Source organism: Electrona antarctica (genome assembly GCF_951216825.1).
Source record: "Electrona antarctica genome assembly, chromosome: 4".
NCBI classification, from domain to species: domain Eukaryota; kingdom Metazoa; phylum Chordata; class Actinopteri; order Myctophiformes; family Myctophidae; genus Electrona; species Electrona antarctica.
In genome coordinates this window covers 3,084,219-3,110,235 of record NC_136809.1, presented here as the reverse complement: position 1 = coordinate 3,110,235, position 26,017 = coordinate 3,084,219, and the positions used below count along the sequence as shown (strand labels likewise).

Below are 26,017 nucleotides of genomic sequence, written 5' to 3'. Positions count from 1 at the left end.
TGTAGTATTAGTCAGGAGAACAGTGTAGTATTAGTCAGGAGAACAGTATTAGTCAGGAGAACAGTGCAGTATTAGTCAGGAGAACAGTGTAGTATTAGTCAGGAGAACAGTGTAGTATTAGTCAGGAGAACAGTATTAGTCAGGAGAACAGTGCAGTATTAGTCAGGAGAACAGTGTAGTATTAGTCAGGAGAACAGTATTAGTCAGGAGAACAGTGCAGTATTAGTCAGGAGAACAGTGCAGTATTAGTCAGGAGAACAGTGCAGTATTAGTCAGGAGAACAGTGCAGTATTAGTCAGGAGAACAGTGTAGTATTAGTCAGGAGAACAGTGCAGTATTAGTCAGGAGAACAGTGTAGTATTAGTCAGGAGAACAGTATTAGTCAGGAGAACAGTGCAGTATTAGTCAGGAGAACAGTGTAGTATTAGTCAGGAGAACAGTGTAGTATTAGTCAGGAGAACAGTGTAGTATTAGTCAGGAGAACAGTGCAGTATTAGTCAGGAGAACAGTGTAGTATTAGTCAGGAGAACAGTGTAGTATTAGTCAGGAGAACAGTGTAGTATTAGTCAGGAGAACAGTGTAGTATTAGTCAGGAGAACAGTGCAGTATTAGTCAGGAGAACAGTGTAGTATTAGTCAGGAGAACAGTGCAGTATTAGTCAGGAGAACAGTGTAGTATTAGTCAGGAGAACAGTATTAGTCAGGAGAACAGTGTAGTATTAGTCAGGAGAACAGTGCAGTATTAGTCAGGAGAACAGTGCAGTATTAGTCAGGAGAACAGTGCAGTATTAGTCAGGAGAACAGTGTAGTATTAGTCAGGAGAACAGTGCAGTATTAGTCAGGAGAACAGTGCAGTATTAGTCAGGAGAACAGTGTAGTATTAGTCAGGAGAACAGTATTAGTCAGGAGAACAGTGTAGTATTAGTCAGGAGAACAGTGCAGTATTAGTCAGGAGAACAGTGCAGTATTAGTCAGGAGAACAGTGTAGTATTAGTCAGGAGAACAGTATTAGTCAGGAGAACAGTGCAGTATTAGTCAGGAGAACAGTGCAGTATTAGTCAGGAGAACAGTATTAGTCAGGAGAACAGTGCAGTATTAGTCAGGAGAACAGTGCAGTATTAGTCAGGAGAACAGTGTAGTATTAGTCAGGAGAACAGTGTAGTATTAGTCAGGAGAACAGTATTAGTCAGGAGAACAGTGCAGTATTAGTCAGGAGAACAGTGTAGTATTAGTCAGGAGAACAGTGTAGTATTAGTCAGGAGAACAGTGTAGTATTAGTCAGGAGAACAGTGCAGTATTAGTCAGGAGAACAGTGCAGTATTAGTCAGGAGAACAGTGTAGTATTAGTCAGGAGAACAGTGTAGTATTAGTCAGGAGAACAGTATTAGTCAGGAGAACAGTGCAGTATTAGTCAGGAGAACAGTGCAGTATTAGTCAGGAGAACAGTGCAGTATTAGTCAGGAGAACAGTATTAGTCAGGAGAACAGTGCAGTATTAGTCAGGAGAACAGTGCAGTATTAGTCAGGAGAACAGTGTAGTATTAGTCAGGAGAACAGTGTAGTATTAGTCAGGAGAACAGTATTAGTCAGGAGAACAGTGCAGTATTAGTCAGGAGAACAGTGTAGTATTAGTCAGGAGAACAGTGTAGTATTAGTCAGGAGAACAGTGTAGTATTAGTCAGGAGAACAGTGCAGTATTAGTCAGGAGAACAGTGTAGTATTAGTCAGGAGAACAGTGTAGTATTAGTCAGGAGAACAGTGTAGTATTAGTCAGGAGAACAGTGCAGTATTAGTCAGGAGAACAGTGTAGTATTAGTCAGGAGAACAGTGCAGTATTAGTCAGGAGAACAGTGTAGTATTAGTCAGGAGAACAGTGTAGTATTAGTCAGGAGAACAGTATTAGTCAGGAGAACAGTGCAGTATTAGTCAGGAGAACAGTGTAGTATTAGTCAGGAGAACAGTGTAGTATTAGTCAGGAGAACAGTGTAGTATTAGTCAGGAGAACAGTGTAGTATTAGTCAGGAGAACAGTGTAGTATTAGTCAGGAGAACAGTGTAGTATTAGTCAGGAGAACAGTGTAGTATTAGTCAGGAGAACAGTATTAGTCAGGAGAACAGTGTAGTATTAGTCAGGAGAACAGTGCAGTATTAGTCAGGAGAACAGTGCAGTATTAGTCAGGAGAACAGTGTAGTATTAGTCAGGAGAACAGTGCAGTATTAGTCAGGAGAACAGTGCAGTATTAGTCAGGAGAACAGTGTAGTATTAGTCAGGAGAACAGTGCAGTATTAGTCAGGAGAACAGTGTAGTATTAGTCAGGAGAACAGTATTAGTCAGGAGAACAGTGCAGTATTAGTCAGGAGAACAGTGCAGTATTAGTCAGGAGAACAGTGCAGTATTAGTCAGGAGAACAGTGCAGTATTAGTCAGGAGAACAGTGTAGTATTAGTCAGGAGAACAGTGTAGTATTAGTCAGGAGAACAGTGTAGTATTAGTCAGGAGAACAGTATTAGTCAGGAGAACAGTATTAGTCAGGAGAACAGTATTAGTCAGGAGAACAGTATTAGTCAGGAGAACAGTGCAGTATTAGTCAGGAGAACAGTGCAGTATTAGTCAGGAGAACAGTGTAGTATTAGTCAGGAGAACAGTGTAGTATTAGTCAGGAGAACAGTGTAGTATTAGTCAGGAGAACAGTATTAGTCAGGAGAACAGTGCAGTATTAGTCAGGAGAACAGTGTAGTATTAGTCAGGAGAACAGTGCAGTATTAGTCAGGAGAACAGTGCCATGTCAAGGACCCCCAAATTGACACTAATTAGCCCCGCGGACCCCCATTTGAAAAGATATGCAAAGAACCCCCAGAAGAGAAGATTTTTTTACGGCTCTAGCAGTGATTCTCAACCCGTTTAATTTCAAGGACCCCCAGTTTGACATGCATTAGTCTACGGACCCCCCATTTAATGGCATTTCTATCTCTGGGACCCCCAATTTATATTGTAAAATCAATGTTAATTTAACTCTGAGAGTGTACAAATGTATTTGCATTTGTACACTCTCAGAGTTACAGACCCAAGGACCCAAGGGTCCATTTGGTTCCAAAATATAATTTAGCTGGGGACCCCCTGGAACTCCCTCAATGACCCCTGGGGGTCCCCGGACCCCACTTTGGGAACCGCTGCACTAGGTAAAAAGTAAGCACGTAACGATTTATCGCAAATCGATTCAAATTGGTAATAATTTAAATCGTGATTAAATCACAATTTGAGTTGTGAATGATACAAAGAGCAGAGGGCGTGTACAAAGAGCAGAGGGCGTGTACAAAGAGCAGAGGGCGTGTACAAAGAGCAGAGGGCGTGTACAAAGAGCAGAGGGCGTGTACAAAGAGCAGAGGGCGTGTACAAAGAGCAGAGGGCGTGTACAAAGAGCAGAGGGCGTGTACAAAGAGCAGAGGGCGTGTACAAAGAGCAGAGGGCGTGTACAAAGAGCAGAGGGCGTGTACAAAGAGCAGAGGGCGTGTACAAAGAGCAGAGGGCGTGTACAAAGAGCAGAGGGCGTGTACAAAGAGCAGAGGGCGTGTACAAAGAGCAGAGGGCGTGTACAAAGCGCAGAGGGCGTGTACAAAGAGCAGGGGGCGTGTACAAAGAGCAGAGGGCGTGTACAAAGAGCAGAGGGCGTGTACAAAGAGCAGAGGGCGTGTACAAAGAGCAGAGGGCGTGTACAAAGAGCAGAGGGCGTGTACAAAGAGCAGAGGGCGTGTACAAAGAGCAGAGGGCGTGTACAAAGAGCAGAGGGCGTGTACAAAGAAAAGAAAATACAGGCTCTTTGTAAGAGAATTGATAAAAGAGTTTTCAGTCATTTGCTATTGAAAATTAAAAGAGACAGAAAATACTGGATTTGTGTAAAAGAGAAACAATACATTTCGACTGGAATATATTAGTGCAGTGATTTTAAAAAACAATGTGAAGAATCGTATGGTGAACCTACTGATGGATCTACTGATGGATCGTATGGTGAACCTACTGATGGATCTACTGATGGATCGTATGGTGAACCTACTGATGGATCTACTGATGGATCGTATGGTGAACCTACTGATGGAATCGCTTTCTGAGAAACAATGTGAAGAATCGTATGGTGAACCTACTGATGGAATCGCTTTCTGAGAAACAATGTGAAGAATCGTATGGTGAACCTACTGATGGAATCGCTTTCTGAGAATGAATCGTATGGTGAACCTACTGATGGAATCGCTTTCTGAGAATGAATCGTATGGTGAACCTACTGATGGAATCGCTTTCTGAGAATGAATCGTATGGTGAACCTACTGATGGAATCGCTTTCTGAGAAACAATGTGAAGAATCGTATGGTGAACCTACTGATGGAATCGCTTTCTGAGAATGAATCGTATGGTGAACCTACTGATGGAATCGCTTTCTGAGAAACAATGTGAAGAATCGTATGGTGAACCTACTGATGGAATCGCTTTCTGAGAATGAATCGTATGGTGAACCTACTGATGGAATCGCTTTCTGAGAATGAATCGTATGGTGAACCTACTGATGGAATCGCTTTCTGAGGATGTGAGTTGAGTATGAATCGTTGCAAGCCTAGTAAAAAGAGAACTCTATTCATATATTTATAGTCAAGTTAATTTAAAATGTTAACATCCAAGAATTACTTTGACACACTTAACTTTGAAAACTCTATCAGTTCTACGCTATCACAGTAGGCGTACAGTATGTGAGGTCAGTTCTACGCTATCACAGTATGTGAGGTCAGTTCTACGCTATCACAGTAGGCGTACAGTATGTGAGGTCAGTTCTACGCTATTACAGTATGTGAGGTCAGTTCTACGCTATTACAGTATGTGAGGTCAGTTCTACGCTATCACAGTAGGCGTACAGTATGTGAGGTCAGTTCTACGCTATTACAGTAGGCGTACAGTATGTGAGGTCAGTTCTACGCTATTACAGTAGGCGTACAGTATGTGAGGTCAGTTCTACGCTATTACAGTAGGCGTACAGTATGTGAGGTCAGTTCTACGCTATTACAGTAGGCGTACAGTATGTGAGGTCAGTTCTACGCTATTACAGTAGGCGTACAGTATGTGAGGTCAGTTCTACGCTATTACAGTATGTGAGGTCAGTTCTACGCTATCACAGTATGTGAGGTCAGTTCTACGCTATCACAGTATGTGAGGTCAGTTCTACGCTATCACAGTATGTGAGGTCAGTTCTACGCTATTACAGTAGGTGAGGTCAGTTCTACGCTATCACAGTATGTGAGGTCAGTTCTACGCTATTACAGTATGTGAGGTCAGTTCTACGCTATTACAGTAGGCGTACAGTATGTGAGGTCAGTTCTACGCTATCACAGTATGTGAGGTCAGTTCTACGCTATCACAGTATGTGAGGTCAGTTCTACGCTATTACAGTAGGCGTACAGTATGTGAGGTCAGTTCTACGCTATTACAGTATGTGAGGTCAGTTCTACGCTATCACAGTATGTGAGGTCAGTTCTACCCTATTACAGTATGTGAGGTCAGTTCTACGCTATTACAGTATGTGAGGTCAGTTCTACCCTATTACAGTATGTGAGGTCAGTTCTACGCTATTACAGTAGGCGTACAGTATGTGAGGTCAGTTCTACGCTATTACAGTATGTGAGGTCAGTTCTACCCTATTACAGTATGTGAGGTCAGTTCTACGCTATTACAGTATGTGAGGTCAGTTCTACGCTATTACAGTATGTGAGGTCAGTTCTACGCTATTACAGTATGTGAGGTCAGTTCTACGCTATCACAGTAGGCGTACAGTATGTGAGGTCAGTTCTACGCTATCACAGTAGGCGTACAGTATGTGAGGTCAGTTCTACGCTATCACAGTATGTGAGGTCAGTTCTACGCTATCACAGTATGTGAGGTCAGTTCTACGCTATCACAGTATGTGAGGTCAGTTCTACCCTATTACAGTATGTGAGGTCAGTTCTACGCTATTACAGTAGGTGAGGTCAGTTCTACGCTATCACAGTATGTGAGGTCAGTTCTACGCTATTACAGTAGGCGTACAGTATGTGAGGTCAGTTCTACGCTATTACAGTAGGCGTACAGTATGTGAGGTCAGTTCTACGCTATCACAGTAGGCGTACAGTATGTGAGGTCAGTTCTACGCTATTACAGTATGTGAGGTCAGTTCTACGCTATTACAGTATGTGAGGTCAGTTCTACGCTATTACAGTAGGCGTACAGTATGTGAGGTCAGTTCTACGCTATCACAGTAGGCGTACAGTATGTGAGGTCAGTTCTACGCTATCACAGTATGTGAGGTCAGTTCTACGCTATTACAGTAGGCGTACAGTATGTGAGGTCAGTTCTACGCTATTACAGTATGTGAGGTCAGTTCTACGCTATTACAGTAGGCGTACAGTATGTGAGGTCAGTTCTACGCTATTACAGTAGGCGTACAGTATGTGAGGTCAGTTCTACGCTATTACAGTATGTGAGGTCAGTTCTACGCTATTACAGTAGGCGTACAGTATGTGAGGTCAGTTCTACGCTATCACAGTAGGCGTACAGTATGTGAGGTCAGTTCTACGCTATCACAGTATGTGAGGTCAGTTCTACGCTATTACAGTAGGCGTACAGTATGTGAGGTCAGTTCTACGCTATCACAGTATGTGAGGTCAGTTCTACGCTATTACAGTAGGCGTACAGTATGTGAGGTCAGTTCTACGCTATCACAGTAGGCGTACAGTATGTGAGGTCAGTTCTACGCTATTACAGTATGTGAGGTCAGTTCTACGCTATTACAGTAGGCGTACAGTATGTGAGGTCAGTTCTACGCTATTACAGTAGGCGTACAGTATGTGAGGTCAGTTCTACGCTATTACAGTATGTGAGGTCAGTTCTACGCTATTACAGTAGGCGTACAGTATGTGAGGTCAGTTCTACGCTATTACAGTAGGCGTACAGTATGTGAGGTCAGTTCTACGCTATCACAGTATGTGAGGTCAGTTCTACGCTATTACAGTAGGCGTACAGTATGTGAGGTCAGTTCTACGCTATTACAGTAGGCGTACAGTATGTGAGGTCAGTTCTACGCTATCACAGTATGTGAGGTCAGTTCTACGCTATCACAGTAGGCGTACAGTATGTGAGGTCAGTTCTACGCTATTACAGTAGGTGAGGTCAGTTCTACGCTATCACAGTATGTGAGGTCAGTTCTACGCTATTACAGTAGGCGTACAGTATGTGAGGTCAGTTCTACGCTATCACAGTAGGCGTACAGTATGTGAGGTCAGTTCTACGCTATCACAGTATGTGAGGTCAGTTCTACGCTATCACAGTATGTGAGGTCAGTTCTACGCTATTACAGTAGGTGAGGTCAGTTCTACGCTATTACAGTATGTGAGGTCAGTTCTACGCTATCACAGTATGTGAGGTCAGTTCTACGCTATCACAGTAGGCGTACAGTATGTGAGGTCAGTTCTACGCTATTACAGTAGGTGAGGTCAGTTCTACGCTATCACAGTATGTGAGGTCAGTTCTACGCTATTACAGTAGGTGAGGTCAGTTCTACGCTATCACAGTAGGCGTACAGTATGTGAGGTCAGTTCTACGCTATCACAGTAGGCGTACAGTATGTGAGGTCAGTTCTACGCTATTACAGTATGTGAGGTCAGTTCTACGCTATTACAGTAGGTGAGGTCAGTTCTACGCTATCACAGTATGTGAGGTCAGTTCTACGCTATTACAGTAGGCGTACAGTATGTGAGGTCAGTTCTACGCTATTACAGTAGGTGAGGTCAGTTCTACGCTATCACAGTATGTGAGGTCAGTTCTACGCTATCACAGTATGTGAGGTCAGTTCTACGCTATTACAGTATGTGAGGTCAGTTCTACGCTATCACAGTAGGCGTACAGTATGTGAGGTCAGTTCTACGCTATCACAGTATGTGAGGTCAGTTCTACGCTATTACAGTAGGCGTACAGTATGTGAGGTCAGTTCTACGCTATCACAGTATGTGAGGTCAGTTCTACGCTATTACAGTATGTGAGGTCAGTTCTACGCTATTACAGTAGGCGTACAGTATGTGAGGTCAGTTCTACGCTATCACAGTATGTGAGGTCAGTTCTACGCTATTACAGTATGTGAGGTCAGTTCTACGCTATTACAGTAGGCGTACAGTATGTGAGGTCAGTTCTACGCTATTACAGTAGGCGTACAGTATGTGAGGTCAGTTCTACGCTATTACAGTAGGCGTACAGTATGTGAGGTCAGTTCTACGCTATCACAGTATGTGAGGTCAGTTCTACGCTATTACAGTAGGCGTACAGTATGTGAGGTCAGTTCTACGCTATTACAGTATGTGAGGTCAGTTCTACGCTATTACAGTATGTGAGGTCAGTTCTACGCTATCACAGTAGGTGAGGTCAGTTCTACGCTATTACAGTAGGTGAGGTCAAGGCTTGATGCACACAGTTGACTTCTCATCACACTGACCATAATAGAGATGTGATCTATATTAAAACCACTCAGACTCTATTCATCATAGGGTGCCCAATCGACAAGCTCCCCGCATGTCGCCGTGAGCTTGTAGATCTGCTGTTTTGCACTATATTCTACTTTATAGTGTTATGCTTGTGGGATGCCAGGGTTCGTGTTAGACTAAAGGAAGGAACACACACACACACACACACACGCACGCACGCACGCACGCACGCGCGCACCGACAGACAGACAGAAATAGGACAAGCAAAGAGAGAGGGAGACAGACATACAGACAGTCAGACACAGAGAGAGAGAGGACAGAGATCTCAAGCCTGTCCGTCTATCTGTCTGTCCGTGTTTCTCGATGCCATCTGTGTCCCACTGACTGTCATAAAACACCAGCGACAACATCCTAATCCAGGAGATTATCTTAATGCTCCTCCCTTCAGTTCAGCATTATTGTACCGAGGGCCGGTGAGTGTGTGTAGAGGCTGGGTGGTGACTGGGGGGAGGGAGGGAGGCTGGGTGGTGACTGGGGGGAGGGAGGGAGGTTGGGTGGTGACTGGGGGGAGGGAGGGAGGCTGGGTGGTGACTTATGGGGGAGGGAGGGAGTGAATGGCTACTGAAGGTTTACGCCAGGACTGGCCAGACAGACCCAAGAGATTGTTTTGGTACAATCAAAATGTTGCACAGAATATGATAATCTCAGTGTCCGATCATCAGACACACACAAAAATCTGATGTTAGTTAGTTAGTTAAACATTGACTATTTAACATTCAGGACGGGAACCCCTTTGGTGTTTTAAGCATTATGTTATACTTTAGCTATTGAAAAATGGCAGATCTACAAGCTCATAGCGCGGCATCGAGTGCCGCGCTACAAGCTTGTAGATCTGCTATTTTTGGAAAAATCGTGAAAGTTTATAGCGCAAATCGTCGGATATATATATTCTTTCAGATTGAAACTTTTTTAACTCAAATCTTTGCTTCCGGGGGGGTCCCTGGAACAACCTATTTTCAGATGGGGGTCCCTGGAACAACCTATTTTCAGATGGGGGTCCGTGGCAAAATGCAGATAATTCTGGGGGTCCTTGACGTGAAAAAGGTTGAGCACCACTGACATAGAAACATAGGGTTTAAAGGTTGAGCACCACTGACATAGAAACAGGTTGAGCACCACTGACATAGAAACATAGGGTTTTCAGAAAACTGTTAGCATTTAGAAGGTACGACGCGTTGTGAGCTTGTAGATCGTCTATTTGCAGCAAGCAACTAATTGTACAATGACTTATACTGGTCCACTAGTCCCTTCCTAACATTTTAGTCTAGTTTTTATTTGTTGACGAAATTGTCAGTATATTTACTAGTCATAGTTTTAGTCATCATAGCTTATAGTTTTAATTTAGTTTCCATTTAGTTTTCAGATCCGCCTTTTTGGGACACAACTCGCTCTAAAAGGTTTGTGCACGTCTGCAGTAGCCTGTAGACCGACTGAGGGTTTTCATTGTTTCCTGTGTGACCGCTGGGCAGCCATGTTGTTTCCTGTGTGACCGCTGGGCAGCCATGTTGTTTCCTGTGTGACCGCTGGGCAGCCATGTTGTTTCCTGTGTGACCGCTGGGCAGCCATGTTGTTTCCTGTGTGACCGCTGGGCAGCCATGTTGTTTCCTGTGTGACCGCTGGGCAGCCATGTTGTTTCCTGTGTGACCGCTGGGCAGCCATGTTGTTTCCTGTGTGACCGCTGGGCAGCCATGTTGTTTCCTGTGTGACCGCTGGGCAGCCATGTTGTTTCCTGTGTGACCGCTGGGCAGCCATGTTGTTTCCTGTGTGACCGCTGGGCAGCCATGCTGTTCACGGCTAAACAAGGCAGGGCTTCAGGGCTTCATCCATCTTGGACGGGAACCCCTTTTGGTGTCTTGAGGATTTAGATTATGTTACATTTATAGCTATCGAAAAAATAGCAGATCTACAAGCTCATAGTGCCGCGCTACGAGCTTGTAGGTCTGCTATTTTTTTGAAAGATCTTGGAAATGTGGCGCAAATCTTTGAATATAATTATATTCTTTCAGAGCAAACGTTTTTAACTCAAATCTTTGCTTCCGGGGGAGGGGGGTCCCTGGAACAACATATTTTCAGATGGGGGTCGGCGGCCAATTACATATATTTTTGAGAATGACCGACATAGAAACATGGGGTTATTCAGAAAACTGTCAGGATTTAGAAGACATTTGTAGAATAGGTCCTCAGGTCTAATTGGGTTAAGAGGGTTCACAGCAGGGCCATCCCTAGTCGTCAAGTTCAAAGTTTACATTATAAGTTTGCAGGTCAACACTAGTAGTACTTCTTGCGTTAGTGAAAGCAAAAGCACGGTAGTTGTAGTGATGGTATTAATTTCTGTATTGGTATATATATTATATAATATTGCTTATCCTCCACCCACCACCCGTGAATCTGGAAAGCAGATGAAACACTATAATTACTTTGCCACACTGCAGCCTAGAGTTAGAGACCATCTTGGTGTTTGTCAGAGGTGATGATAATTCCTTCGGAACATAAGGCACCCGAGTCATAATCTCTTAAGTATTGACTTAAAGACATATATGATGATGGTCTGTTATCATGGCTTGATTGTTGCGCACTGAAAGGCTATGTTATATAATAATATACCCAAGGCCTATAGCTCTATAGTCAATTTATGTAAAGTTAGTTTACAAAACAAAACAGGATCTGCGGCGTTGCCGGCTCACATTTCAGGAGGACAACCTTTTATTGGTATAGTCCTAAACTGGAACTCAATAAGGAAATTCCTTTTTAAAGACGACAGACTACAAAGATCCCCTTTTTATAACGGCAATGTGTAAAGCCAGCTCTGTTGTTAATGTAGATAACGTGGCTGGCGATGTCCTGCAAAGACTTTCAGCAGCAGAGCCTACATGTTACATAAACACATGGTGGTCGACAAGAATAATTCTCATAGGATTCTGTCACATTTACAGGATGCAGTGATGGAAAGTAACTAAGTACATTTACTCGAATACCAAACAACTCGCCCCTTTACCAACTCGCCCCGGGCGTACAGCCGGCGGGACTGCGCGGCCTGGTATTCCTAAAGTAACCTCAGTAAATGATGCTTAAACGGTTAAACCTAACCTTATTCCTAACCTTAACCTCAATAAAAATATGTCTAAACCTAACCTTAACCTCAGTAAAACTATGTCTAAACCTAACCTTATTCCTAACCTTAACCTCAGTAAAACTATGCCTAAACTTAACCTTATTCCTAACCTTAACCTCAGTAAAACTATGCCTAAACTTAACCTTATTCCTAACCTTAACCTCAGTAAAACTATGTCTAAACCTAACCTTATTCCTAACCTTAACCTCAGTAAAACTATGCCTAAACCTAACCTTATTCCTAACCTTAACCTCAGTAAAACTATGTCTAAACCTAACCCTATACCTAAACTTAACCTCAGTAAAACTATGTCTAAACCTAACCTTATTCCTAACCTTAACCTCAGTAAAACTATGTCTAAACCTAACCTTAACCTCAGTAAAACTATGTCTAAACCTAACCTTATTCCTAACCTTAACCTCAGTAAAACTATGCCTAAACCTAACCTTATTCCTAACCTTAACCTCAGTAAAACTATGTCTAAACCTAACCCTATACCTAAACTTAACCTCAGTAAAACTATGTCTAAACCTAACCTTATTCCTAACCTTAACCTCAGTAAAACTATGTCTAAACCTAACCTTAACCTCAGTAAAACTATGTCTAAACCTAACCTTATACCTAACCTTAACCTCAGTAAAACTATGTCTAAACCTAAACTTATTTCTAACCTTATTCTCTAAAATAAAGAATACTCCAACCGCAACACCGAGCGGTCGGCGGAAAAAAATCAAGGAGCGAGATGGTTTAGGGGCGACCCGATACCTATTTACTATTTATATGGTTTAGGGGCGACCCGATACCTATTTACTATTTAGATGGTTTAGGGGCGACCCGATACCTATTTACTATTTAGATGGTTTAGGGGCGACCCGATACCTATTTACTATTTAGATGGTTTAGGGGCGACCCGATACCTATTTACTATTTAGATGGTTTAGGGGCGACCCGATACATATTTACTCAAGTGCTGTGCTTAAGTAAAATTTTGAGGTACTTTTACTTTACTGAATTTTTTCGAATTTTCTATACTTTTAGGCCTATACTTCTGCTCAACTCCACTACATCTCAGATCCAGATACTGTACGTTTACTCTCCGCTATACATTCATTTGAAAACTTTACTTCATAGATTACTTTGTAGATTTTGATTATTATTATTACAAAACACACCATAACCACTTCAGTCATTATGTACATTTACATCTACATGAGCTTGTAGATCTGCTATTTTCAAAAGATTCTTATACATATTATAGCAAACTTGAAATGGGACATTAATTCTGCACAATTTAGTACTTTCTAATTTTGATGCCAACACTTTTGTACTTTCTTCACTCAATAAACACTTTTTGAAATCCTGACATTTACTTGTAACAGAGACAGAGTAGTTATATATTGCGGTATTGATACTTTTACTTAAGCAAAACACTTGAGTATACTTTTTTCCCCACCACTACTAGGATGACTCAGCACAGCAGGAATGTAAACAGTAGGCTATGGACCAATCAGAATGTAAACAGTAGGCTATGAACCAATCAGAATGTAAACAGTAGGCTATGAACCAATCAGAATGTAAACAGTAGACTAAGAACCAATCAGAATGTAAACAGTAGGCTATGGACCAATCAGAATGTAAACAGTAGGCTATGAACCAATCAGAATGTAAACAGTAGGCTATGAACCAATCAGAATGTAAACAGTAGGCTATGGACCAATCAGAATGTAAACAGTAGACTATGGACCAATCAGAATGTAAACAGTAGGCTATGGACCAATCAGAATGTAAACAGTAGGCTATGGACCAATCAGAATGTAAACAGTAGGCTATGGACCAATCAGAATGTAAACAGTAGGCTATGGACCAATCAGAATGTAAACAGTAGGCTATGAACCAATCAGAATGTAAACAGTAGGCTATGGACCAATCAGAATGTAAACAGTAGGCTATGAACCAATCAGAATGTAAACAGTAGGCTATGAACCAATCAGAATGTAAACAGTAGGCTATGGACCAATCAGAATGTAAACAGTAGACTATGGACCAATCAGAATGTAAACAGTAGGCTATGGACCAATCAGAATGTAAACAGTAGGCTATGGACCAATCAGAATGTAAACAGTAGGCTATGGACCAATCAGAATGTAAACAGTAGGCTATGGACCAATCAGAATGTAAACAGTAGGCTATGAACCAATCAGAATGTAAACAGTAGGCTATGAACCAATCAGAATGTAAACAGTAGGCTATGGACCAATCAGAATGTAAACAGTAGGCTATGAACCAATCAGAATGTAAACAGTAGGCTATGGACCAATCAGAATGTAAACAGTAGGCTATGGACCAATCAGAATGTAAACAGTAGGCTATGGACCAATCAGAATGTAAACAGTAGGCTAAGAACCAATCAGAATGTAAACAGTAGGCTAAGAACCAATCAGAATGTAAACAGTAGGCTATGAACCAATCAGAATGTAAACAGTAGGCTATGGACCAATCAGAATGTAAACAGTAGGCTATGGACCAATCAGAATGTAAACAGTAGGCTAAGAACCAATCAGAATGTAAACAGTAGGCTATGGACCAATCAGAATGTAAACAGTAGACTAAGAACCAATCAGAATGTAAACAGTAGGCTAAGAACCAATCAGAATGTAAACAGTAGGCTATGGACCAATCAGAATGTAAACAGTAGACTAAGAACCAATCAGAATGTAAACAGTAGGCTATGGACCAATCAGAATGTAAACAGTAGGCTAAGAACCAATCAGAATGTAAACAGTAGGCTAAGAACCAATCAGAATGTAAACAGTAGGCTAAGAACCAATCAGAATGTAAACAGTAGGCTATGGACCAATCAGAATGTAAACAGTAGGCTATGGACCAATCAGAATGTAAACAGTAGGCTAAGAACCAATCAGAATGTAAACAGTAGGCTATGGACCAATCAGAATGTAAACAGTAGGCTATGGACCAATCAGAATGTAAACAGTAGGCTATGAACCAATCAGAATGTAAACAGTAGGCTATTAACCAATCAGAATGTAAACAGTAGGCTATGGACCAATCAGAATGTAAACAGTAGGCTATGGACCAATCAGAATGTAAACAGTAGGCTATGGACCAATCAGAATGTAAACAGTAGGCTATGGACCAATCAGAATGTAAACAGTAGGCTATGGACCAATCAGAATGTAAACAGTAGGCTATGAACCAATCAGAATGTAAACAGTAGGCTATGGACCAATCAGAATGTAAACAGTAGGCTATGGACCAATCAGAATGTAAACAGTAGGCTATGAACCAATCAGAATGTAAACAGTAGGCTATGGACCAATCAGAATGTAAACAGTAGGCTATGGACCAATCAGAATGTAAACAGTAGGCTATGGACCAATCAGAATGTAAACAGTAGGCTATGGACCAATCAGAATGTAAACAGTAGGCTATGGACCAATCAGAATGTAAACAGTAGGCTATGGACCAATCAGAATGTAAACAGTAGGCTATGGACCAATCAGAATGTAAACAGTAGGCTATGGACCAATCAGAATGTAAACAGTAGGCTATGAACCAATCAGAATGTAAACAGTAGGCTATGGACCAATCAGAATGTAAACAGTAGGCTATGGACCAATCAGAATGTAAACAGTAGGCTATGAACCAATCAGAATGTAAACAGTAGGCTATGAACCAATCAGAATGTAAACAGTAGGCTAAGAACCAATCAGAATGTAAACAGTAGGCTATGAACCAATCAGAATGTAAACAGTAGGCTATGAACCAATCAGAATGTAAACAGTAGGCTAAGAACCAATCAGAATGTAAACAGTAGGCTATGAACCAATCAGAATGTAAACAGTAGGCTATGGACCAATCAGAATGTAAACAGTAGGCTATGGACCAATCAGAATGTAAACAGTAGGCTATGGACCAATCAGAATGTAAACAGTAGGCTATGAACCAATCAGAATGTAAACAGTAGGCTATGAACCAATCAGAATGTAAACAGTAGGCTAAGAACCAATCAGAATGTAAACAGTAGGCTATGAACCAATCAGAATGTAAACAGTAGGCTATGGACCAATCAGAATGTAAACAGTAGGCTATGGACCAATCAGAATGTAAACAGTAGGCTATGGACCAATCAGAATGTAAACAGTAGGCTATGGACCAATCAGAATGTAAACAGTAGGCTATGGACCAATCAGAATGTAAACAGTAGGCTATGGACCAATCAGAATGTAAACAGTAGGCTATGGACCAATCAGAATGTAAACAGTAGGCTATGGACCAATCAGAATGTAAACAGTAGGCTATGAACCAATCAGAATGTAAACAGTAGGCTATGGACCAATCAGAATGTAAACAGTAGGCTATGGACCAATCAGAATGTAAACAGTAGGCTATGAACCAATCAGAATGTAAACAGTAGGCTATGAACCAATCAGAATGTAAACAGTAGGCTAAGAACCAATCAGAATGTAAACAGTAGGCTATGAACCAATCAGAATGTAAACAGTAGGCTATGAACCAATCAGAATGTAAACAGTAGGCTAAGAACCAATCAGAATGTAAACAGTAGGCTATGGACCAATCAGAATGTAAACAGTAGGCTATGAACCAATCAGAATGTAAACAGTAGGCTATGAACCAATCAGAATGTAAACAGTAGGCTAAGAACCAATCAGAATGTAAACAGTAGGCTATGAACCAATCAGAATGTAAACAGTAGGCTATGAACCAATCAGAATGTAAACAGTAGGCTATGGACCAATCAGAATGTAAACAGTAGGCTATGAACCAATCAGAATGTAAACAGTAGGCTATGAACCAATCAGAATGTAAACAGTAGGCTATGGACCAATCAGAATGTAAACAGTAGGCTATGGACCAATCAGAATGTAAACAGTAGGCTATGGACCAATCAGAATGTAAACAGTAGGCTATGGACCAATCAGAATGTAAACAGTAGGCTAAGAACCAATCAGAATGTAAACAGTAGGCTATGAACCAATCAGAATGTAAACAGTAGGCTATGAACCAATCAGAATGTAAACAGTAGGCTATGGACCAATCAGAATGTAAACAGTAGGCTATGAACCAATCAGAATGTAAACAGTAGGCTATGGACCAATCAGAATGTAAACAGTAGGCTATGGACCAATCAGAATGTAAACAGTAGGCTATGGACCAATCAGAATGTAAACAGTAGGCTATGAACCAATCAGAATGTAAACAGTAGGCTATGAACCAATCAGAATGTAAACAGTAGGCTATGGACCAATCAGAATGTAAACAGTAGACTAAGAACCAATCAGAATGTAAACAGTAGGCTATGGACCAATCAGAATGTAAACAGTAGGCTATGGACCAATCAGAATGTAAACAGTAGGCTATGGACCAATCAGAATGTAAACAGTAGGCTATGAACCAATCAGAATGTAAACAGTAGGCTATGAACCAATCAGAATGTAAACAGTAGGCTATGAACCAATCAGAATGTAAACAGTAGGCTATGGACCAATCAGAATGTAAACAGTAGGCTATGGACCAATCAGAATGTAAACAGTAGGCTATGAACCAATCAGAATGTAAACAGTAGGCTATGGACCAATCAGAATGTAAACAGTAGGCTATGAACCAATCAGAATGTAAACAGTAGGCTAAGAACCAATCAGAATGTAAACAGTAGGCTATGGACCAATCAGAATGTAAACAGTAGGCTATGGACCAATCAGAATGTAAACAGTAGGCTATGGACCAATCAGAATGTAAACAGTAGGCTAAGAACCAATCAGAATGTAAACAGTAGGCTATGAACCAATCAGAATGTAAACAGTAGGCTAAGAACCAATCAGAATGTAAACAGTAGGCTATGAACCAATCAGAATGTAAACAGTAGGCTAAGAACCAATCAGAATGTAAACAGTAGGCTATGGACCAATCAGAATGTAAACAGTAGGCTATGAACCAATCAGAATGTAAACAGTAGGCTATGGACCAATCAGAATGTAAACAGTAGGCTATGAACCAATCAGAATGTAAACAGTAGGCTATGAACCAATCAGAATGTAAACAGTAGGCTATGGACCAATCAGAATGTAAACAGTAGGCTATGGACCAATCAGAATGTAAACAGTAGGCTATGGACCAATCAGAATGTAAACAGTAGGCTAAGAACCAATCAGAATGTAAACAGTAGGCTATGAACCAATCAGAATGTAAACAGTAGGCTATGAACCAATCAGAATGTAAACAGTAGGCTATGAACCAATCAGAATGTAAACAGTAGGCTATGGACCAATCAGAATGTAAACAGTAGGCTATGGACCAATCAGAATGTAAACAGTAGGCTATGGACCAATCAGAATGTAAACAGTAGGCTATGGACCAATCAGAATGTAAACAGTAGGCTATGGACCAATCAGAATGTAAACAGTAGGCTATGGACCAATCAGAATGTAAACAGTAGGCTATGGACCAATCAGAATGTAAACAGTAGGCTATGGACCAATCAGAATGTAAACAGTAGGCTATGGACCAATCAGAATGTAAACAGTAGGCTATGAACCAATCAGAATGTAAACAGTAGGCTATGAACCAATCAGAATGTAAACAGTAGGCTAAGAACCAATCAGAATGTAAACAGTAGGCTATGAACCAATCAGAATGTAAACAGTAGGCTATGAACCAATCAGAATGTAAACAGTAGGCTATGGACCAATCAGAATGTAAACAGTAGGCTATGAACCAATCAGAATGTAAACAGTAGGCTATGGACCAATCAGAATGTAAACAGTAGGCTATGGACCAATCAGAATGTAAACAGTAGGCTATGAACCAATCAGAATGTAAACAGTAGGCTATGAACCAATCAGAATGTAAACAGTAGGCTATGAACCAATCAGAATGTAAACAGTAGGCTATGGACCAATCAGAATGTAAACAGTAGACTAAGAACCAATCAGAATGTAAACAGTAGGCTATGGACCAATCAGAATGTAAACAGTAGGCTATGGACCAATCAGAATGTAAACAGTAGGCTATGGACCAATCAGAATGTAAACAGTAGGCTATGAACCAATCAGAATGTAAACAGTAGGCTATGAACCAATCAGAATGTAAACAGTAGGCTATGAACCAATCAGAATGTAAACAGTAGGCTATGGACCAATCAGAATGTAAACAGTAGGCTATGGACCAATCAGAATGTAAACAGTAGGCTATGAACCAATCAGAATGTAAACAGTAGGCTATGGACCAATCAGAATGTAAACAGTAGGCTATGAACCAATCAGAATGTAAACAGTAGGCTAAGAACCAATCAGAATGTAAACAGTAGGCTATGGACCAATCAGAATGTAAACAGTAGGCTATGGACCAATCAGAATGTAAACAGTAGGCTATGGACCAATCAGAATGTAAACAGTAGGCTAAGAACCAATCAGAATGTAAACAGTAGGCTATGAACCAATCAGAATGTAAACAGTAGGCTAAGAACCAATCAGAATGTAAACAGTAGGCTATGAACCAATCAGAATGTAAACAGTAGGCTAAGAACCAATCAGAATGTAAACAGTAGGCTATGGACCAATCAGAATGTAAACAGTAGGCTATGAACCAATCAGAATGTAAACAGTAGGCTATGGACCAATCAGAATGTAAACAGTAGGCTATGAACCAATCAGAATGTAAACAGTAGGCTATGAACCAATCAGAATGTAAACAGTAGGCTATGGACCAATCAGAATGTAAACAGTAGGCTATGGACCAATCAGAATGTAAACAGTAGGCTATGGACCAATCAGAATGTAAACAGTAGGCTAAGAACCAATCAGAATGTAAACAGTAGGCTATGAACCAATCAGAATGTAAACAGTAGGCTATGAACCAATCAGAATGTAAACAGTAGGCTATGAACCAATCAGAATGTAAACAGTAGGCTATGGACCAATCAGAATGTAAACAGTAGGCTATGGACCAATCAGAATGTAAACAGTAGGCTATGAACCAATCAGAATGTAAACAGTAGGCTATGAACCAATCAGAATGTAAACAGTAGGCTATGAACCAATCAGAATGTAAACAGTAGGCTATGGACCAATCAGAATGTAAACAGTAGGCTATGGACCAATCAGAATGTAAACAGTAGGCTATGAACCAATCAGAATGTAAACAGTAGGCTAAGAACCAATCAGAATGTAAACAGTAGGCTATGGACCAATCAGAATGTAAACAGTAGGCTATGGACCAATCAGAATGTAAACAGTAGGCTAAGAACCAATCAGAATGTAAACAGTAGGCTATGAACCAATCAGAATGTAAACAGTAGGCTAAGAACCAATCAGAATGTAAACAGTAGGCTATGAACCAATCAGAATGTAAACAGTAGGCTAAGAACCAATCAGAATGTAAACAGTAGGCTATGGACCAATCAGAATGTAAACAGTAGGCTATGAACCAATCAGAATGTAAACAGTAGGCTATGGACCAATCAGAATGTAAACAGTAGGCTATGAACCAATCAGAATGTAAACAGTAGGCTATGAACCAATCAGAATGTAAACAGTAGGCTATGAACCAATCAGAATGTAAACAGTAGGCTATGAACCAATCAGAATGTAAACAGTAGGCTATGGACCAATCAGAATGTAAACAGTAGGCTATGAACCAATCAGAATGTAAACAGTAGGCTATGGACCAATCAGAATGTAAACAGTAGGCTATGGACCAATCAGAATGTAAACAGTAGGCTATGGACCAATCAGAATGTAAACAGTAGGCTATGGACCAATCAGAATGTAAACAGTAGACTAAGAACCAATCAGAATGTAAACAGTAGGCTATGGACCAATCAGAATGTAAACAGTAGGCTATGAACCAATCAGAATGTAAACAGTAGGCTATGAACCAATCAGAATGTAAACAGTAGGCTATGGACCAATCAGAATGTAAACAGTAGGCTATGGACCAATCAGAATGTAAACAGTAGGCTATGGACCAATCAGAATGTAAACAGTAGGCTATGGACCAATCAGAATGTAAACAGTAGGCTATGGACCAATCAGAATGTAAACAGTAGGCTATGGACCAATCAGAATGTAAACAGTAGGCTATGGACCAATCAGAATGTAAACAGTAGGCTATGGACCAATCAGAATGTAAACAGTAGGCTATGGACCAATCAGAATGTAAACAGTAGGCTATGGACCAATCAGAATGTAAACAGTAGGCTATGAACCAATCAGAATGTAAACAGTAGGCTATGAACCAATCAGAATGTAAACAGTAGGCTAAGAACCAATCAGAATGTAAACAGTAGGCTATGAACCAATCAGAATGTAAACAGTAGGCTATGAACCAATCAGAATGTAAACAGTAGGCTAAGAACCAATCAGAATGTAAACAGTAGGCTATGAACCAATCAGAATGTAAACAGTAGGCTATGAACCAATCAGAATGTAAACAGTAGGCTAAGAACCAATCAGAATGTAAACAGTAGGCTATGAACCAATCAGAATGTAAACAGTAGGCTATGAACCAATCAGAATGTAAACAGTAGGCTATGGACCAATCAGAATGTAAACAGTAGGCTATGGACCAATCAGAATGTAAACAGTAGACTATGGACCAATCAGAATGTAAACAGTAGGCTAAGAACCAATCAGAATGTAAACAGTAGGCTATGAACCAATCAGAATGTAAACAGTAGGCTATGGACCAATCAGAATGTAAACAGTAGGCTATGGACCAATCAGAATGTAAACAGTAGGCTATGAACCAATCAGAATGTAAACAGTAGGCTATGGACCAATCAGAATGTAAACAGTAGGCTATGGACCAATCAGAATGTAAACAGTAGGCTATGGACCAATCAGAATGTAAACAGTAGGCTATGAACCAATCAGAATGTAAACAGTAGGCTATGGACCAATCAGAATGTAAACAGTAGGCTATGAACCAATCAGAATGTAAACAGTAGGCTATGAACCAATCAGAATGTAAACAGTAGGCTATGAACCAATCAGAATGTAAACAGTAGGCTATGAACCAATCAGAATGTAAACAGTAGGCTATGGACCAATCAGAATGTAAACAGTAGGCTATGGACCAATCAGAATGTAAACAGTAGGCTATGGACCAATCAGAATGTAAACAGTAGGCTATGGACCAATCAGAATGTAAACAGTAGGCTATGAACCAATCAGAATGTAAACAGTAGGCTATGGACCAATCAGAATGTAAACAGTAGGCTAAGAACCAATCAGAATGTAAACAGTAGGCTATGGACCAATCAGAATGTAAACAGTAGGCTATGGACCAATCAGAATGTAAACAGTAGGCTATGAACCAATCAGAATGTAAACAGTAGGCTATGAACCAATCAGAATGTAAACAGTAGGCTATGGACCAATCAGAATGTAAACAGTAGGCTAAGAACCAATCACAATGTAAACAGTAGGCTATGGACCAATCAGAATGTAAACAGTAGGCTAAGAACCAATCAGAATGTAAACAGTAGGCTATGGACCAATCAGAATGTAAACAGTAGGCTATGGACCAATCAGAATGTAAACAGTAGGCTAAGAACCAATCAGAATGTAAACAGTAGGCTATGAACCAATCAGAATGTAAACAGTAGGCTATGAACCAATCAGAATGTAAACAGTAGGCTATGAACCAATCAGAATGTAAACAGTATAGGCTATGACAGGAACCAATCAACCATCTTCAGACTAATTGTACTCGCTGTAGTCAAGTGGGTGTACTTGAGGGAGTTCCAGGGGCCAGGGGGTCCCCAGCTAAATGATGGTTAGGAATCAAATGGACCCTTATGGGTCTGTAACTCTGAGAGTGTACAAATGGAACCAAATGGACCCTTATGGGTCTGTAACTCTGAGAGTGTACACATGGAACCAAATGGACCCTTATGGGTCTGTAACTCTGAGAGTGTACAAATGGAACCAAATGGACCCTTATGGGTCTGTAACTCTGAGAGTGTACAAATGGAACCAAATGGACCCTTATGGGTCTGTAACTCTGAGAGTGTACAAATGGAACCAAATGGACCCCTTATGGGTCTGTAACTCTGAGAGTGTACAAATGGAACCAAATGGACCCTTATGGGTCTGTAACTCTGAGAGTGTACAAATGGAACCAAATGGACCCCTTATGGGTCTGTAACTCTGAGAGTGTACACATTCCATGTGTACACTCTCAGAGTTAAAATAGCATTGATTTTACAATATAAACTGGGGGTCCCAGAGATAGAAATGCCATTAAATGGGGGGTCCGTAGACTAATGCATGTCAAATTGGGGGTCCTTGAAATTAAACTGGTTGAGAATCACTGCTAGAGCCGTAGAAATCTTCTCATATGGGGGGTCCCTGGTATGTATTTTCTAACGGGGGTCCGCGGGGCTAATTAGTGTCGATTTGGGGGTCCTTGACATGAAAAGGTTTGGGAACCACCAGGCTGTGACATCATTGTGTCACATGGTTGGTTTTACTGTACAATTCAAGGTGTCTATAGTGGAGCCAGATAAATCTGCATCATTCATTATTCACCTGGACATTGTTCAACTCACAGCATTTGATTTGGATATAAACTGATTTACCAAAATGCACACTATAGTCCTATTAATTAATACTAGATGAGCATATTTCATAATTATAACTTACATTTGGGTCATGATCTCATTCAGAAAGACTCCATCCAGTAATTCCAAAAACTCCAAGTGGGAGGAGCCCCCTCCATCGCTGGATGCAAATGTCTTCGCCTTAATAGAAACACATGTATTAATTAATTGATTAATTAATTACATGATTAAGAAGAGAGCATGAGAGACTCAGAGAGAGAGAGAGAGAGAGAGAGAGAGAGAGAGACCAGAAACACACACATGCAGTTTAATTAATTCCACTAACATTTCTTACCCAGGTGACCAGTGGGCTCAGCATGAACTGTTCCATGTTGGGTTGAAAAACTCCACTTTCCATCTCTTTACACCGACATGCAGGTCTGAGAGAGACTGGTTAGGTTAGTGTTGCTCTCTGTCAGCAGCGGCGACACAACGACATCCTCCTCCCGACAGCAGCAGCTCCTCTCTGGGCGCCAGAAACGGCAGACTCGGGGGCTGAGCAGCAGCAGACTGTACAGTACCACGGTCCATTCACTGTTCAGTACCACGGTCCATTCACTGTACAGTACCACGGTCCATTCACTGTACAGTACCACGGTCCATTCACTGTACAGTACCACGGTCCATTCTGCCTTGCGGCAGCATTTAGGTCGGCCGGCTGCTGAGAGAACGTCACATCATCTCATCGCTAAACTAGTTCGGTTCCCCTCTGCGACTGCAGTGACATTGGTGCGCAGACAGACAGGCAGGCAGACAGACAGACAGACAGACAGACAGGCAGGCAGGCAGGCAGGCAGACAGACAGACAGACAGACAGACAGACAGACAGACAGACAGACAGACGTCTTTGACTCGTCCTGCAGTCAGAAGAAGTACACAGTAAACATAAAGATCTGCAAAATAATAGTCAGCCTACACACTTGAGGTTGAGGAGGAGGATGCGCGCGTGGCTATTTTTAAGTACGCTTTCTAAAATAACTCCACCCGCAATTTTCCGCAATGCACGCACACACACGTACACACACGCTACCACACTCTCTCACACTCACTCACACACACACACACACACACACACACATCCCCTGCCTATAGACTATAGTGCCTGGACTAGTGGTGGTGGTACGTGTTCCACTTCTCCACTGCAAAGGCATCTGTCGCCCCCTCTCGACACAAACGCGCGTGCGCACGCACACACGCGCACGCACACACACCCACACACACACACACACACACACACACACACACACACACACACACACACACACACACACACACACACACACACACACACACACACCAATAACTAACTAAATAAACAAATAAATAAATAAATACAAACAGGTACTATTTGTAACCAATAGAACGTTTAATTTAGATCATACGAATTACTTTGAACACATTTTGATATTGGCATATTTATTATAATATAATGTGCTTCAACTATACATCAACTAATTATAGCCTATGGCCTTCCCCTCCGCTTCCTCTGAAATGGATCTTCTAAAACCCGAATCTATAAATCATCCGGCCCTGGGTTTAGTTTAGCTCAGTCTTAAACCCACTGCAGCAGCACCAGTAGACAGTAGGACCACCACCACCACCACCAAAAAGTGCCAATAGAGCGGTCTGAAATATCTTTGCCCTTAATCTGTTACCATAACAACGGCCCTCCTCGCCTCCTCCCTCCCTCTCGCACGCACGTACGCACGCACACCCACCCGCACGCACGTACACCACAAAAGGGGACACTACTGTAGTGTGTTGTGTCCACTCTGTGCACCCATCACGGGGACACGCCCACATCTTAGTGAGTGGATACTGAGGAGGAATTGTGTCATTCAAGATCGAGTGACAAATTAGAGTTGACTTTTTTTTAAAGGAGATGCGATTTGATCTGATGAAATGCTGAATCTGATGAAATAGCAGATTATTATACCACGTTTCATTAATGAATATACTAGCCCAGAATAATGTTCTTATAATTCACATTTTTGTTTTATAACCCCTTCTTCTTCTTTCCCCAGAACATTCAAACTCAGCTTGGTCTACTTTTGTAGTTGTAGGCCAGAGCATGGCAATAGTACTTTAGCACCACCTTGTGGTTAGAGATGGGAAACGAACTGGGTAAAGTATATTACAGTTTTAGCCTATATTAAAAGTTAACTACTGCCTGAGAGTGAGACTAATGTGTTTTCCTTCATGCTCATTTTTTATTTTTATTTTAAGCAGCAACTTGTTGGCTTTATAAGGAGAATTTTGGACAAGAAGGCTTTCTTACCTTTATTTGTAGTTGTTACGTCCCCACCAAAGGGGTCCAGGTGTTATTTGTAGTCGTTACGTCCCCACCAAAGAGGTCCAGGTGTTATTTGTAGTCGTTACGTCCCCACCAAAGAGGTCCAGGTGTTATTTGTAGTCGTTACGTCCCCACCAAAGAGGTCCAGGTGTTATTTGTAGTCGTTACGTCCCCACCAAAGAGGTCCAGGTGTTATTTGTAGTCGTTACGTCCCCACCAAAGAGGTCCAGGTGTTATTTGTAGTCATTACGTCCCCACCAAAGAGGTCCAGGTGTTATTTGTAGTCGTTACGTCCCCACCAAAGAGGTCCAGGTGTTATTTGTAGTCGTTACGTCCCCACCAAAGAGGTCCAGGTGTTATTTGTAGTCGTTACGTCCCCACCAAAGAGGTCCAGGTGTTATTTGTAGTCGTTACGTCCCCACCAAAGA

The 26,017-nt window shown here is 41.4% G+C and overlaps 1 protein-coding gene across 1 annotated transcript in view; it reads right to left on the bottom strand.

The window, feature by feature from the left end:
- The window catches only part of LOC306922158 (girdin-like), a gene marked incomplete at both ends in the record, with an annotated part of 136,363 nt that extends 112,709 nt beyond the window's left edge, over positions 1-23,654 (bottom strand). Inside the window, 2 exons of the mRNA XM_079499554.1 lie at positions 23,340-23,437; positions 23,592-23,654. Coding sequence (XP_079355680.1) covers positions 23,340-23,437; positions 23,592-23,654 — 161 coding nt within the window. The remainder of the gene's footprint in view (positions 1-23,339; positions 23,438-23,591) is intronic.
- Between the last annotated feature and the right edge of the window lie 2,363 nt (positions 23,655-26,017).